Source organism: Odocoileus virginianus, chromosome 7 (genome assembly GCF_023699985.2).
Source record: "Odocoileus virginianus isolate 20LAN1187 ecotype Illinois chromosome 7, Ovbor_1.2, whole genome shotgun sequence".
Classification (NCBI taxonomy): Eukaryota; Metazoa; Chordata; class Mammalia; order Artiodactyla; family Cervidae; genus Odocoileus; species Odocoileus virginianus.
The window spans coordinates 7189064-7205534 of record NC_069680.1 but is presented as its reverse complement, the minus strand read 5'-3'; the positions used below and the strand labels follow the sequence as shown (position 1 = coordinate 7205534).

Sequence of the window (16471 nt, the reverse complement as noted above, 5' to 3'; positions counted from 1 at the left end):
TCCCTCAATCCTAATTTCTTAGCACCCTAGTCCCATTTCTTTTCATTCTTTTTTCAATTTATTTTACACTTCATCTTCACTTGGTCTTTTTCCAGAGGAGGAAGTCTCCACTGATTCTACCCAATTTCACAAAACTCTCATACACTCTCACAAGTACCAACAGCATTGCATACACAAATACACATACATCTGCTCACATGTGCCTAGACACAGTATGCCAATCTTACAGTGTTACTCATGCTCACATACACACATTATCATGTCTATGAAGTGTCCTGGGGTGAGGTCTAGGTTGGGAGCTGTGAGGCTCAGGGGTCTCCAAACTTGTCTAACCAAATTTGCTAAGGAAGAAACACTTCAGATGCCCAGGACCTAATCTGCAATCTACAGAATCCCAATTTCTGGAGGTGGGATTTAAGAATCTGTGCACAGCACCCTGCAGAGCGCTCTGCGAAATACGGCTTGTCCAAACCCACATCACACAGCCCGTGCAGACTCTGTCCATTCAAAGCCAGGAAGGCCCAGGCATCTGCAACCCCATTTCCTCCAGCCCAGGGATTCTCCAAAAGCCCCCAGTCCAGGCACTGCTCTGCAGAGATACCTGACTGCTGACATGCCACCCTCTTTATCTTATTTAGACACACAACCATATCCTTAGAGGTAGAGGCCTTCATTCCCATTTTTCGATAAATGGAAACAGCCTCAAAAAGTTCTTCGCTGGTGGGAACAATTTTTTTTTTTCCCCATTTTTAAACGACCACAGGTCAATGTGTATGAGGGTTGTTGACGTACGTGGGAATGTGGGTGACTCGGATTCTGAGCGTGAAACTCAGTGTTCCCTGCTTTCCTCCCCCTCCCCAGGGTTTATCTGGTGAGATCTGAGAACCATGGACTAGAAGAATTGAGTCCCATGGACTAAAGAGTGACTCTTTGACTAGAACCCATAAGGGGCAGGGTGGGTGCTGTTCCCCTCTACCCAGACAGACCCTGCCTCCAAGGGAAGACAAGATGCTAGGCCTGGAGGCGCCAGCTTCAGGATGCACCTCGAGGAAGGCGGGCACGCGGCAGGGGGCACTCACCAAGGATGCGGATCTGTGTGATGGACCCGTGCAGGCCGAAGAACATCCAGAGCGGCTGTGAGGCGTCCACACACAGCTGCATGCCCGCCGCGGCGCCGTTGTGGCTGAGGTGCAGCTCGCCGTCGGCGTTGACCACAAGGCCGAGGATGTCGCCGCTGTGCAGGGGCCCGGGCACGCGGCACACGGCCCAGAACTCCTTGCGGTCCACCAGGGCCTCGGGGCTGAAGGGCAGGTCGGCCGGCCTCAGCGTGCCGGGGTCGCACGAGGTGACACCTAAGGACAGCGCACCAGGGCGCGCGCCGCTCGCGCGCGTGACCTTGAGGAAGATAGTCTCAGCCACACGCACAGGGCGGCTGGTGAAGACGAGTGCGCGCTCGTCGCGCCCGTGCTCCAGGCGCGCCACCGTCTGCTCGTCCAGGATGCGGACGTGCGCGCCGGCGCGCAGCGCGTGGAAGCGCAGGTCGCCGTCGAGCTGCGGGGGCAGCGCGCGGCTGTGCTGCGAGTTGAGCGAGTTCTGCGGGATGGGGCACCCGGCAGCTGGCGTGCCCTCGTCGCCGTCAGATCCCGGCACGTTGAGGTCACACAAGCTCACGGAGAGGCGCGCTTCGTCGGCCTCGCGCCGCAGCGACGGCCGCCTGAGGGCGGTGAAGGAGCGCGGGCGCAGGCAGTCTGGGAGCACCAGCTCGCTGTCTGCGGGGGTAGGGAGACAGGGCGACCGTCAGGCGGGCCACAGCCCTGGGTCCCATCGCCTGCGAGTTTCCTCCCACTAGTCTTTAAAGCTGGCACTAGTAAGATGCATCTGGTTTCTAACAGCAAAGAAAATGCTCTGACATTTTACAGGGGCTTCCCTGGTAGCTCAGTGGTCAAGAATCCGCCTGCCAATGCACAAGACGCAGGTTGGATCCCTGGGTCGGATCCCTGGAACGGAAAGATACCCTGGGGAAGGAAATGGCAACCCACTCCAGAATTCTTGCCTGGAGAATCCCCATGGAAGAGGAACCTGGCGGGCTACAGTCCATGGGGGGTGGGGGGGTGGGAGGGGTGCTCTCAAAAGAGTCTGCACGACTTAGCCACTGAACAAGAACATCACACATTCTGCAGAACCTCAGACTACGTATTTGTTTAAGCAAAGGATCGTCAGGCAGGAAAGACACCAAAACTAAAAACACGATTACTTCTAAATGGTACACTTATAAAAGTCGGATTAAAAAAAATTAACTCCTGGGCCCTCGCTCTTTATCCTAGCAGCCAGGATAGCACCCAGCACTTAGAAGGCAGCAGTAAACACTTGCTGAATGCATGTTGATATTCTGTGCCTCTGGGAGCCCAGAGGGAACCCTCCCCTCTAGAATACCTCTCTGCATAAACTGTCTCATCTTATCTCAAAAATTAGCTTTTGATGTTATTTCTACCGAAGGACACTGAGATGGAGAAGCTAAGTGAATTCTTCCAAGCTCTCCTTTCAAAACCGACAACTGGAAATCAAACCCTTTCTCTTTTTATTCATACACGTAATACAGAGGAAAATACTATTAATATTTAGATGTGTGAATTTCCAGCCTCTTTTGAATATATTTTAGTTCTCTTTTTAACACAAAAATTGAATCATACTATATAAGTGCCAGTAGTTTTAAACTATTAACTTTTACAGGTAACAAATCTCTTTGAAAATGTAACTTGTACCTATCTTCTCAGGAAAATGCACATTCTTCCTAAATTCTGTGGATAATTTCAGAGCATCCATGGCCATGGACTCCAGGTGAAGAACTCTGTTATACAAATTTCCTTTTCAAAACTAGTTTTTCTATTTACCGTGTCCTGTATACCCTTTTACACCAATAACCATGTTTCTGAGACCATAATTCCTTAATGGCTGGCTAAGTCTGCTTTATGAAGTCCTATAATTTGTAATAAAAGTCATCAGGTGCAATGAATTACTGCTTCATTTCCTCCTTAAAGCATCCCACAGATATGTTCTGTGACAACCAAGCTGCAGATCCAGGGTTAAAGCGTCATCTGCCCAACTCCTTATCCCACACCCTCCACTTTCAAGCCATATAGGTTTACTGGATCCTTTTTATGGGAAGCCCCAAATTTGGCTGGGGCCACTGCTGGCCTTACCAGGGACCAATCCCTTCTCAGGAGGCTTTTCTCTGAGCCTCCGAGAGGGAGAATCTGTGCTTTCTCTCCAGGAACTGAGTAAGGGTGGCGGGGGTGCTCAGCGTGGGAACAAAGCTTGGAGGAACGGACTGGTAGGGGTAGCGAAGCCAGAATTCAGCTCCAGCTGAATCTAGAGATGCTCTATAATGCCTCCCTATCTTTGCTCTCCCCCAGCTCCTCTGCCCCATCCAGGAACAGTGTTGTTTGGACCCCCACAAGGAGAGGGTGCTGGGCCCTCCCCACCAGTCTCCTGCTTCTCTGGAGAAGCCTCTCGAGGCCTGGCTGGTCGGGATTTCCCAGCATCGTGTTTGGCAAGGAGGAGGGAGCCAACCGGAAAATGTGATTATTCCAGGGAATTGACTCTGTGACAGCAATGGTGCAGAGAGGCGGGGGGGACTGCGGAGAGGCAGAGGCAAAGAGGGCAAGACATGGGAGACAATAGCAGGGGGCTGTGGGGGCTGTGGGCAGGCCTGGACCCCAGGGAACAGCCCTGCTCCCCTAACCCCTCAAGGATTCCAGGCGCTGGCCCTTGGGGACTCCAGAGGGTTGGGGACAGAGAGGAGAAGGGATGGAGAAGCAGGATAAGGAGGAAAGAAGTGGCTCAGAGATGCCCAGCCAGGGTTTACACGAACAAGGCTGTCATGGGGCCACACATATACACACCCCACGCTGCTCTCTCCCATGCCACCCCACACATTCAAGACAATCAGGCCAGAGCCCATGGAGCTGGGCAGATCCTCAAAACAGATTCCTGAATGGAGCTGGATGTATGCTCTCCTGCTCTCTGCCCTAACAGGAGTCCTCTTTTGCTTGAATATGCCCACTCCCTCCCAGGCAACTCAGGCCATTGCTGAGCTACTCTGTCTTTAAGAAAATGCTTCCTTCTCTTAAACTGAAATCTACCTACCTGGTTGCTTTTTTGTTTGTTTGTTGAACTCAGGAAATATTATTTCACTGATTCTTTACCACACAAAATTTATTCAAATTACCTTCATTTGAAGTGGTAAGATCACAGCAAGAAAACAGGTTACCTTGCAACAAACCTATTTACAAAATGCATCATAAAAGATTTTTTTTTAACATGGTATTACCTATTGTCTTTTTTAGACTAGCACACTACATAAAGCTACACCATTTATTAGTTTGCCTACTCCCAAGTTTGGGAAAAATGCTTCCTTTTGACATTATCATGTACCCCATAGGAAAATAAATTCCTTTAACCTAACAATTGTCACCCACCTCACTCTGCAAGGCATCTTCCTTCAAATCCCTCCTCTCATGTACACAAGGTGTCATGCTAAAGCTTTAAATCCTGCAATTGTATTTACAGACCTACACCTAAAACAAAAATGAACACAAGACCCACTACCACCACCACAATAAACACAAAATAACACTCTTAAAAAATTACAAACCAAAAAAAAAAAAAATTAAAATTAAAAATTAAAAAAAAATTACAAACCAGCTAGAAAATATTCTGGTAGTATTTACAAATTAATTACTATTTTTGTACAAAACTGCTAGATACTAAAAATGAGTAGACTGTGTATCAACCTAAATAAAATGATTGCTACCCACAAACATGTACATATAAACACACCCAACACTGTCAGCTCATGTGTTACTCTTTATACAGTTTACTTTCCAGGGTGCATTTGGTTATAACCTTCCTGTATTTATACCTATTACCTCTGGGGCTGCCTCTCAGCCCCACACTGAAGACAGCTCTCCTCAGGGAATACTCAAGACTCCACACATACCTTCCCACCTCAGACAATGAACAGCGCCAGACTCAGTACACTCTCAGAAACACTCAGATACACTCTCACCAGCTTGAGGCACAGTGTGGCCAGCACACTTCTCCTAATAAGTACTCTATACTTCTTATAATGCAACCTGAGAGTGTTTTAGGACTTTTTGTAACCAAAATCCATATATTGGTAGGCAAGATAGGAACACAGTTCAGTGCAAGACTCTGAAGTCATCATGTTGGGTTCCCATCCGAGCTCTGTCATTTCCTGGCTGTATGACCTTGGATAAATAGCTTAAGCCCCCTGGGCCTCTCTTCTATAGCGGTGAAATCAGCATTTCCTTATTGGTATGAAATCTGAATTCTAATACTCCTTTTGGAAGGAATGCTGTGAAGAAGATGCAGTGGAATAAAGCATCTAGGGTACCTGGCACAGACAATCACTAGGTTACCATAAGCCACTGTTACTGTCTTCATGCTACATGGCTCAGAAGAATATGCATGGGCTCTGGAGTGATACAGGCCTGGGTTTAAATGTTGACCCAGCACTTGGCTGGTGGCCTGTGGGTGAGCCACTTTCCTCCAGTCCCAGATCACTTACCTAGAGATAATAACAATACCTGCTTTGCAATATTGTTGAAGGGATCAGAGGTAGAGTGCAAAGCCCCTGGCACCTAGATACTTGATAACTTCCATTATTAGCATTTGCTCAGGTTGAGTTTGTCAAAGTCAGGTCCACCTGCACCCAGGCAACACTGACTAAAGGCCAGGAAGGAGAAGCTTCAACTGGAGATTAGAGACAAAAGAACAGAAAGAAGGAGAAACAGTGGGAAAAGAAAGAGGAGAAGGGGCAGGAAAGTGACCCCTTTGACCTTGCTTGAAATATCACAGGAGTTGGAAGAGGAGATACAAGAGGTGCTGGGAACCAGCTAAAAACAGAACCCCTGGGGCCACTGCCCAACCCAAGTATGTCTCCTCTTCCATCCCCTCCACCCCTGGGGTCAGGAGCAGCTGCAAGCCGCCAGCAAGCTCCAAAATAACCATCCCATCAGTGTGCCTGTCTGTGCGAGGCCCTGAAATAGATGAAACCCGAGACAGAGGAGCGGGTCAGGGCACCCTCTGCAGAGGGGATACAAAGGTCCTGGCGGAATAAGTCTACATCAAGATGGGTGTCAGGGAAGGGGCCAGGCCCCCAAAGCCAGGGGAGAACACCATGGCCCCACCTCAGCGCAGGACTGCACCCTGGGGCACCAACGGCCGGCCTGCAACCTCCATCAGTAGGATGACCCCATGTTTGAAGCAATGAGTTATTTAATCCGGGCCTGGGACATGCGACTCCTACTTGAGAGTTGTTTATGATGGGGGAGAGGTGGCACAGGGCCACAGGAGAAGCTGCAAAGCTGGCTCCCCTCTCGTGGCCCCTTTGTCAAGAAAGAACTTGTCCATCTTCAGCTCCTGCCTCCTCTGGCACCTGGCACTGGCTTGGCAGATCCCCTGGGCCAGGGCAGAGAGAGCCAGGCCCTGCAAAGGGCGAGGAGGCTTGGGCTTCCCCTCTTTGGGAAGGCACCAGGCATACCCACCCATTGAGCCCTGTGTGCCCAGCCCTGGACAGGGGTTAAGGAGAGACAGCCAGGACCCAGGCCCTGTGGAGCCAGGAGCCCTTGGGAGACTTGGAGCTTGGAGTCATGAAAATTCTCAGTATCTCAGGTTAGCAAGACCTTAAAGGAGAATAAGGAAATCTGTTTATCTCTGCGAAGTTCTCACCTAGCCTTGGCTAGAATGCCCCTGGGGACAAGAAGCTCACCACTTCTCAAGGCCATCTATTCCCTACCTTTGAACACCTGTGACTGTTAAGAAAAAAACTCCTTGCATAGATCCAAGTGTCCTGTACCCACTCCCCTGGGGCCCCCTCTGAGCCTTCTCTTCTTTAGAATAAATCTCCCTGTTAGGATAATGCTGTCCAACTGAGGCTAAGAACTTCTGTTTCAGGGTGAGTCAGAGATGGCATCTCAGAAGAAACAAGATTTGACCCAGGCCCTGAAGGACAAGAGCATTTGGACTGACAGAAGCAAGAGGCACTCGGCTGGGAAAACTGCATTAGCAAATGCCTGGGGAGAAAAGTCTGAGCAAAACCAGCGAGGAGAAAGGAAGGGAAAGGAGAGGGAGGTGCCAGGCGGAGGGCACTCGGGCAGCTCCTGCCCAGAGATCTACACGCTGCCAGTCAGTGTGGGTTAACCGGGGTCTGGGCGCTGCAGCAGAGGCTCTTTTGAAGCAGAGCCAGCCATCAGTCCAAGTCTTGTTTGTTTAGATTCTCACATCCGCAGCACTGGATAATCTTTAACCACGGGTCAGCCTGCAGCCGCCCAGCCGGCTGGCGGACCTCTGCCGGCCCCTGTTTGGAAGGCGCACCAACCCATTTACTGTGTCCATAAACATCCTCCTGCTGGTTTGCAGCTGGCATGGGGCAGCGGAAGGAGCCGGGAGGGTGGGTGCATGACTGGGATAGGCAAAGGGTTCCTCCACCCTTTTGGGAAGTGCCCTGACACCCAGACCACCTCCACCCTCTCCATATAAACCCAACCACGGGAAAGCTGGGAGAAACAAACACACTTCTGAGGCTCATGGAGCAAAGGGCAGAATGTTTCAGAAGCCCTCATAGATTCTTAGATTTATAGAATCTTCAAGCCACGGGATCTTAGATGGATAGATTCCCCAGAATCATCTGGTCTGGTGGGTCTCAAACTCCGCCCCCCACCCCACCCCAAGCAATAGAATCGTTCGTCCAAAGGAACTGAAAACTCTGGTCGATGTCTAAGAGGTGACCACAGAGCCCGGCCACTCAGCCATCTCCGTGATGCCTCTGTGAAACCCCAGTGCTCCAAGGAACCCAGGTGGAGAACCATAGGCCTTATCCCAAGAAATAATTTTGATTGCATGGTTTGACTTTTATCCAGACACAGGCACTTGCCCCTCTTTCAGTGAGAGGACAAGCGGGGGATTGTCTACTTTGGTGCTGTTTTTAAATTAGATATTCCTTTTTAAGCTAAAAACAACAGCCTTTCCCATTTATGTAAACACTTTTACGTATCCGGAAGCCTCACAGACTACCTGTGAGGTAAATGGCGCATGTACAATTATGTTCAAATAACAGAAAAGATGGGTGAGGCACAGAGATGCTGAGAGATGCCCTAAGTCAGTGAGCGGCCAAGTGGAGTCTTAATTCAGTCAGGCCTCCTGTTTCTCAAATGAAGGCTTTGTCCTCAGTTCGTCCCCAAGACCCCAGGTCCTCCCCTCCACACACCCCACCCGGGGCCACCAGGCCTGTCCAAGTTTCCCAGAACTGTATCTTGGGCCAAAGAGATACTAGATGGAAACACACAAAACTGCCATTTCTGAACATTACAAACAGCCTATTATTGGCAATTATATATGCTTGCACCTTATGTAGGTTCATTCTGGTAGAAAACTACAGCACACTGTGAAGGACGGGATCAAACAAAGCCTTCAAAAGACTCCGAGGAAGTACAAGGCAGGCAGATGCACCTTCCCCACTAAACAGAACACTGGGTGCCCACCACCCCTCTTGGTCTCTACCAGGGCCCTTGGTGGCCTATCTGTGTCCAACACACGTGGCTGATCCCTGCTCTATTCTGGAAGACATAGGGGGCCAAAATCCCCACCCTTGGTGGGTATCTAGACATTACAGGGAGACCAGAGAGATTCCTGTTTACAGAGGCTGGGGAGTAATGTAGCCCACACTTCTGAGCTCAAGTCCCAGCTCTACTAAGCAATGTGACCATGGACAAGCTGTCAGACCTCTCTGAGCCTTGGTTTCCTTACCTGCAAAATAGGCACAACAATAGCTTTCTTTAGAAAGCAATCAAAGAAGATCTCTACTGTATTCTTAAAGAGCAGGACAAATACATGATACAGAACTCCTGTTATGGTGTAGACCTCCACTCGCTTCAGGAAGAGGAAGAGTCATGAAGAACAGAGTAGGTCAGGGGAAGCTTCCTAGCAGAGGGGAGGGTTTGGTATGGGGCCTTCATATAATCAGCAGAATTTGAGGCGAGTAAAAAAGCAGCACTGGAAGAGTCTGAAGCAGAAGGAACAGCAAGATTTTTTTTTTTTAAATAACTAAGAAGAAACGAAAACCATCAAAGGGAAAGACACCACGATCAGCATTCTCATCTCTTCATCCCGAGGGCTTGGCTTGGGCCCCTTAAGCTAATATTTGCCTCTCAGCCCCTGGCAGCCACAGCTTAAGGTAAATATTAGTTTAGCCTGGGAAGCGGAAGCCCCAGATGGCAGTGTGGTCCTCAACCGGCCGGGATGCCTCACGCTCTGTACCACAAGCTGGGCACAGCCAGGATAAGGACCTGACCCCTGGCCTTCTCTATAGAGAGGTCCAGGCCTCTCACTGCTGGGCAGCCAGGCTGGTCCACTGCCCCAGAAACTGGCACAGCAGCAGCCTGGCCTCTAGAAAGAGACCCTGAGAGTCTTCAAACATCCTTCTCCGCAGTAGGCAGGTGGGGTCTTTTTCCAAGACCTGAGATGACATCATGAGACCTTGGGAGTCCCCCCATGCCCATGGCCTCTTAACAGCCTCCTGGGCTCAGCCACACACATCGTGAGTGGGCAGTAAGTCTTTTCACACTGACCTGGGGCCTAGATCAGCTGGAAAGTCTGAATTCTGGGCCCAGCCTGGCTTCTGTCTAGCTGGGAGAATTGGGGTAGGCCCTTTCCCATCTCTGGGCCACATTTCCTCTTACTGAAAAACTTGACAGCAAGAACCGCTGGAAACTCAACTCTCTTGCTGAGTCTCCCCTGTGATACACGCACATACCCATACCTGTGCACACCCACTCTCCTCAAGTCCACAAGTCATCCACAACCTCCCCATTTAACCCCCTTCCCTGAAGGATCTGCTCCCCAACTGACTGCCAGTTCCCCATTTCTGTGCCCATGCCCACCTCTCCTGTCTGGCCTACACTGTTCCTCCTCAACAGGTCCATTTTTCCCACCTCCTCTGGTTCCTGACTTAAAACTCACCTCCTACAGGAAGTCTTTCTGGATTGCTCCCCAGCTGTACCCCCATAGGTTTATTCTTCAGCCACACTTTTATGCAGTATTGGATTTAGGTCACTTCAGAGCAGTCATATGGTATGCCCCTCAGTGTAAAAACTCTTTCAGGTGAGGGGCTGGGCTTCCAGTTCTGACTACTGCAGAGCACCTAAGCTGCAGTGGGCACAGAGGGGTATGCAGGAGCACCCTATAAGTGGAATCCTGGCTCACCAGCTTTTGGCCAGGACCCACAGCTGCTCTTCCTGAATCAACATTTCTGAGAGGCGCAGGGAGACCTTGAAAACTGGGATAGGAACTTATCTCTCCAAGTATTAATCACCCCATAAAACTTGTATTTATTTAGTTGCTGGCAGGTCCTTCTTCCTGGAGGTAGGAAGCTGTTATTCTTGGAGATACCAGCCAGGGCTTGGGCCAGGGCACCCGGAGGGAAGAGGGTGATCTGTTGTGAACTCCAGCATAACAGGGAGCCTGGAAGGCCTGAAGCAAGTCTGCTGGGGTCATGGCCTGGGCAGGGGGGAGCCCAGGTGATGTTTAGGGCTGTGGCGGGGTGGGGATGGGGCCCCCAACTGGAGGTGTCAACCAGGGAAAGACACCAGCCCTTGCCTCCACCCTTTCGGGGAAGACGGCCAATCTGCCCAGGGCCTGACTTGTGGGCCTACTATGTGCCAGGGACCCCAGAATGTCTCTAGTCTGTGAAGCAGACGCTGGACAGGTGGGATTCAGAGGGCTTTGCCTCAGGTTCCAGACAGGTGGGGGCAGGGGGACAGGCCTGGCAGGTAATCTCTAAAGATGAGACACTGATCTAGGGGACAAAGATGAGACACAGGAAAGATAGGCCCATTCTCAGAGCCACCAAGACAGACAGTGACTTCTTCAGAGGAGAAACTCAGAGCAGGAGGGAGACAAGGGGAAGTAGAGGAGCCAGGGGGACCTAGGTGGAGGGAGGAGAGGGGCCCAGAAAGACACGGGTGCAGTGACGTGGCAGAGAGGAGGGAGGGGAAGATGGGCAGAAGGGAGCAGAGGGAAGAGGGGAGGGAGGGAAGTAGACCCTGAGACCACACGGGGCAGTGGGCATGTCCCGGGGGCAGGGCTGTGGGATGCAGGCACACAGCAGCAGGCCCACCTCCGAAGATAACCTGGGCGGGTCTCTCTCTCTCTCTTTTTTTTTTTTTTACAAAAAAATCAATTTAGGAAGAACAAAATGAGGACATATTTTAATCTGCTAATTCATTTTAGGGGCCATAATCAGTGTTTAAAAATGCCCAGGGATTATGGTGATTTACAGCTGTGACGGGAATCGGCTAGGGCTTTGGCCTTACAGGGTGTAGAGAGGAGCCTGACGGGAAATTCAAATGCAACTGAAATTACTGCGTGAAAACCTATTTATAGTCAAAGAGGCCAGGTCAGTGCCTGGGCTCTGCCCTGGGTGTGGCCCTTCAAGATCACTCTTCAGGCCTCTCCCTCAGCCCTGCAGATTAGGAAGCCTCATCTCACCTGGTATGTCCATTTCGTCCTCACCCTTGCAAAGTTGTAGGCCCAGCCTAAGCCTCCTCCACCAAGAAGCCTTCCTGGACTCCATCTGCCCTCACTAATTTCATCCTCCATTGACTTCCTGCTGAAACCCCCCAGTGGGTAAATCGAAATGTACCACTTTGGGCACCAGAATACCCAGTTCAAGTCTCTACTCTGCCACATCCCTACACAGGCAAGCCAGGCCTTCAATAGCCCTCAATTTTCTCCCTGCCAAATGGGAATAATAACCACTCCCTCCAGAACCAGGGGCTGAAAGGGTAAATAAGATAACCGAAAGGAACTGTCTCGGCAGATGGACGAGATCCTGTGACCACAGCATCCAGCGATTTACTGTCCTCGCTTGGGCTCTGCCTGGATCGTGTCTGGAGTTGTGTTTGCTTTGTCTCCCAGTGAGCCTGGGCTGTCTGTGAGCAGGGCTGGGTCTCCCTCAGCCACCCCTCAACCCTTTCCTTCATCTAACAAGTCACCTTCCATCCCCCACTTTCCCCTCCTCACTCTGCAAATATCCTCAGCATGCTCCACACACCAGGCCCAAGATTCCACTCTGGAGAGGAACCCAGTGGGTAAGGCATGAATCCCTCCCTCTCACAGAAGGGTTTACTCATTTGGTTTTACTTTCATCATCTTTTTTTTCCCCCACTATCTTTTTTACTCAAATAAAACTGACTAGAAAAGAAGAGCTTCACAGTTTCTAGGCTCTGAAGTCAGAAAGGACAAAAAGAAAAACATTTTCCCACCACCTCCATGGCAGCTTTCTCTGCAGTGAAGGGGGAAGGGAGGTGAGGTGACAAGAGCAAGTGTTGGCTGAGCATTTACTCGGTGCCCAGGACTATGCTGGGCATATCACTCATAACCTCTTTAATTGGGTTTCATCTTCCTATTGACCCATTATACAGATGGGAAAGCTGAGGTTCATCCATGCTCCTCCTGGATACACAGCCAGTTTGCCACTGGGTTGGCCTGTACCCAGTCTATGTGCACACAGGCACATGCACACATGCTTGCCGGCACACACTCAAGTCCAATGGAAGTCCAAGGACCTGGATTCTCAGTTCTCAGCCACCAACTTGCTGTGAGACTCAAGGAAGTCTGAGACTTGGAGGCCCCTTCCAGCCCTGGCATTTAGGGGTCTGCATGTGCCCTTGCCAGGAAGCCTGGTACTTTAGTAACCCCAGGATAGCTTCCAATGCTCTTCCTCCTGGCTGCCCACAGGATACCTGCCCTCTCATTGCCCTGAAGCCTTAGTCACACTGGGGGCCCAGGAGCAGCAAGCAGAGTCTTGGCCCCTCAAGTGCCTTCTGCTCTCCCCCACTACCCCTTCCCACCTCTATCCATGCAAAAAGCACTAAGGTGGGGTTGGACCTCCTGGAAGGCTGCAGAGCCCAGGGCCCGGGGCTCACTCGGGACAGAGTGCTGGTTCTACAGCTCACCTGCAGCACTTCCTAGGGATGAAGACAACCTCCCTGAGATGAGACTCACCTCCATGGTCCCAGCGATGGAGTCGGCCTCCCAGGGTTGTTACCAGAATGGCGCTAACAAAGTGCCTGGCACACAGTAAGTACTCTGTAAACTGTAGTAGTTATGATGATTAACATTAATTACTTCCTGGATGGGAGGGGTGGTCTTCAAGGCTGCCATATATGATTATGAAGCTCATACACAGCTCAAAGGCACAACCTGGGGGGCCACAGAGGGCAGAAATCTCACCAAGCTCCAATGGCCACAGCTGCAGGCCAGAAGGCAGGGATGCTCTGCAGTTCACACCAACGCTCCCACTCGCTCCCAGTGTGGGGGGCAGCCCCATGCCTGACGGAACCAATCAGACCACAGCCCCTGGAGGTGTGCCCTGAATCTGAGGGGCCGGAGGGGGAGGGCACTCACCCAGCAGCTGGACGCCTCGAGTGAGGCCGTAGACGTCCACCAGGGCCCAGAGCGGGTCGGCCGTGCGGACCCCGTTGAAGAAGAGCATGGCGGCCGAGTCGTTGATGCGGTAGAAGACACGGCCCTTCTTGTCCACCCAGAAAGCTATGATGTTGCCCTCGTTGGCAAACTCCTCAGGCAGCGCCTTGGCCCAGAAGCCACTCTGGGACACCAGGTCGGGGCAGGCGTACTTGGGCAGCGAGTCGGGGTGGATGCGGGATGGGTCCTTGCTCGTGAAGCCCAGCCGCAGTGCCCCGCTCCAGCAGCACTGCTTCTTCGTGATCTGGGTGGCAGGGGCATGGTCTCAGACAGACCCCCAGCCCAGCCTCCCCGCCCTGGCCATCAGCGATCCCGAGGGGAAGGAACTGTACCCTTCTCTGCAGACCACCCCAGGCAGACTCCTATGGGGAGTAACTCTGCCCAGCTCACCCACAATTGGGTCTCTTTTCCTTCTCCCAGGAACCCCCACCTTCCCCCACCAACTACTCTCATCCTTTTCCCATCACCTCCCCATGGCCACTCCCCTTTCTACTTCCTTCTCTATCACACAGGGAAGGCTGAGAAAAGAGTAAGGAGAAAGAGGAGGAATGAGGAAGAGCTGAAGTGGCAGCAGAGAGGAAAGAGAAGGGGCAAGGTGGGTGATGGCCGTAAGCAGAAGCGGGGAAGTCCAGAGGCCCCAGGGAATGCAGCCACAGGGGCAGGGAGAGAGGTCCCACCTTCAGCCTGACTTGCTCATAGATGAGGACCGGGCGGTTACTGAAGGTGATGGCGTTGCAGAAGCTGGCCTGCCTCTTGACGGCCTTGTGGCTGAGGTCCATGAGGATCTGGGAGCCCTTGGTGTGGGGGTGGAAGAGCAGCGGCGTGGCCGAGAGCCCCCCGCCGGGCAGCACCGGCGGGCAGTGCTTCTGCTTGTGGTGGCATCGGTGAGAGGTGACAGGGAAGGGGCCCCCAGTGGAGTCTGCAAAGGAATGAGCCATAGCATTAGAGAATCTGACAGTCCAATAGCTGGACCAAGGTCCCTTAGGGAAGGGCAGAGGGCTGGGGTATAAGAGAAATCACCACTGCCCAGGACTTCCACCACCACTCACTACTGCCTCTCACCACCACTGCCACCTCTTGCCACTATCCTTTTCCTGATACCATCCACTGCATTTCCCACTCCACCACCTACCACCACTTTTTATCCACCACCATCTATGCCCACCCTTCATCCATCACCTCTCACCACCACCATCTACTCCAACCCTCCACCCACCTCCCACCATCATCTCCCACCATAATATACTCCCACCCTACACCCATCACCTCTCACCACCACCATCTACCCCCAACTTCTACCCATCACCTCCCACCATCTACTCCCACCCTTTACCCATCACCTCCCACCACCACCAGCTACCTCCACCCTTCACCCATCACCTCCCACCACCATCTACTCCTACCTTTCACCCATTACCTCCCACCACCACCAACCGCTCCCACCCTTCACCTATCACCTCCCAGCACCATCATCTACCCTCATGTGTCACCCACAACAAGTTAACATCTACTGCTCCTCATTAGTATTTACGACCACTTATTTTCCAACCTCCACCATGTGGTAAGCAATCATTTGCAACCAACATCTACCACCATTCACTGTCATTCACTACCAATGCCATTTATTTTATTCCACAGATATTCATTATGTATCTGCTGAATGCCAAGCCCTGTCCTAGGCACTGAAGATAAGGCATGAAACATACATGAACTCTGTCCTCAAGATGCCAACAGTCCAAGGAGCGAGATAAGACATGGACAGAAATTGAAACACAAATGGCAGACAATGAGAAGCACCAAAAGGATGTACAGATAAGTCACTTCCCAGGAAGGCTTCTTGGAGGAGGGGAGGAGGAGGAGAAGGCACTGGAGCTGAACCAACAAGGCTGAGCTGCAGTCAAAACGTGACCAAGGGGCTGCCACTGGAGACCAGGAAGGTGGGTGGGTGGGGCAGCCTCTGCAGAACCATGCCAATCTCTTCCCTCCTTCAGGGCCACCTCCCTGCACCCAGGCTGCCTTCCTGCTTTACACCGCCCACAATCACAACACTGTGGACAGAGGCAGGCCTCTTCACCCAGGCTTCCAAGGAACTCGGAGCTGCCTCAAGCACCCCTGGTCTGTACTTCCTTCCATTAACAGATCTGGGTTCAGAAGGTGCCATACAAACATGTAAAGTTGGCACCCAGGAGACAGGGCAAAGAGAGGAAAGAACACGGGATGTGGTGCCAGGTAGCTCGTGTCCATCACTAACTGACCATGTGACCCTGGGGAAGTCACTTTCCCTCTCTGGCACAATGCCATGTGTTAGGTCGTGTCCGACTCTTTGCGACCCCATGGACTGTAGCCCATCAGGCTCCTCTGTCCATGGGATTCTCCAGGCAAGAATACTGGAGCGGGTTGCCATTTCCTCCTCCAGGGGATCTTCCCGATCCAGGGACTGAACCCATGTCTCCTGTGTCTCCGGCATCGCAGCTGGCTTCTTTACCTGCTGAACCATTGGGGAAGCTCCTCTGGCACAATAAGTGGCCTCCACTCTGTGGCTCTGAGACATGTGTCAGCAGCCCTGGCAGCACTACTGCACAAGCCCTGGCAGGTGGGGGCTCAGGCGGGAGGGTCATTTCTTCCCCAAGATCTGTATCTCATCCATCAGGAAGGACAGCTCCTGCCCACCCTGTCATCTTGAGAAGAGGCACAGCAGATGGGGAAGATGGGGGTGACATAATGTGACCGAGGCCTTCCGGGATGTTTCAAAATTGGTCCCTCCAAGGCAGGAATTTAATAATACAGAAAGTTTGCTTATCCGAGAGGCCTTCCTCTCCCTAAAGGGAGAGGAAGGGTTTCCAGGAAGGGGATGGAATGAGGGAGGAGAGAAGGAGGGAAGAGTCCCAGGAGGCAGAAAGGGCCA

General features: G+C 51.9%; 1 protein-coding gene across 2 annotated transcripts in view; it reads right to left on the bottom strand.

Annotated features, from left to right (window-relative positions):
- The window catches only part of NEURL1 (neuralized E3 ubiquitin protein ligase 1), a 74691-nt gene that overhangs the window by 4360 nt on the left and 53860 nt on the right, over nucleotides 1-16471 (bottom strand). For both annotated transcript variants that reach the window (XM_020900259.2, XM_070470111.1), the window contains exons 2-4: nucleotides 14244-14485; nucleotides 13489-13810; nucleotides 1080-1769 (exon numbers count right to left, since the gene is read on the bottom strand). In XM_020900259.2, the coding sequence (XP_020755918.2) occupies nucleotides 1080-1769; nucleotides 13489-13810; nucleotides 14244-14485 (1254 nt within the window). The remainder of the gene's footprint in view (nucleotides 1-1079; nucleotides 1770-13488; nucleotides 13811-14243; nucleotides 14486-16471) is intronic.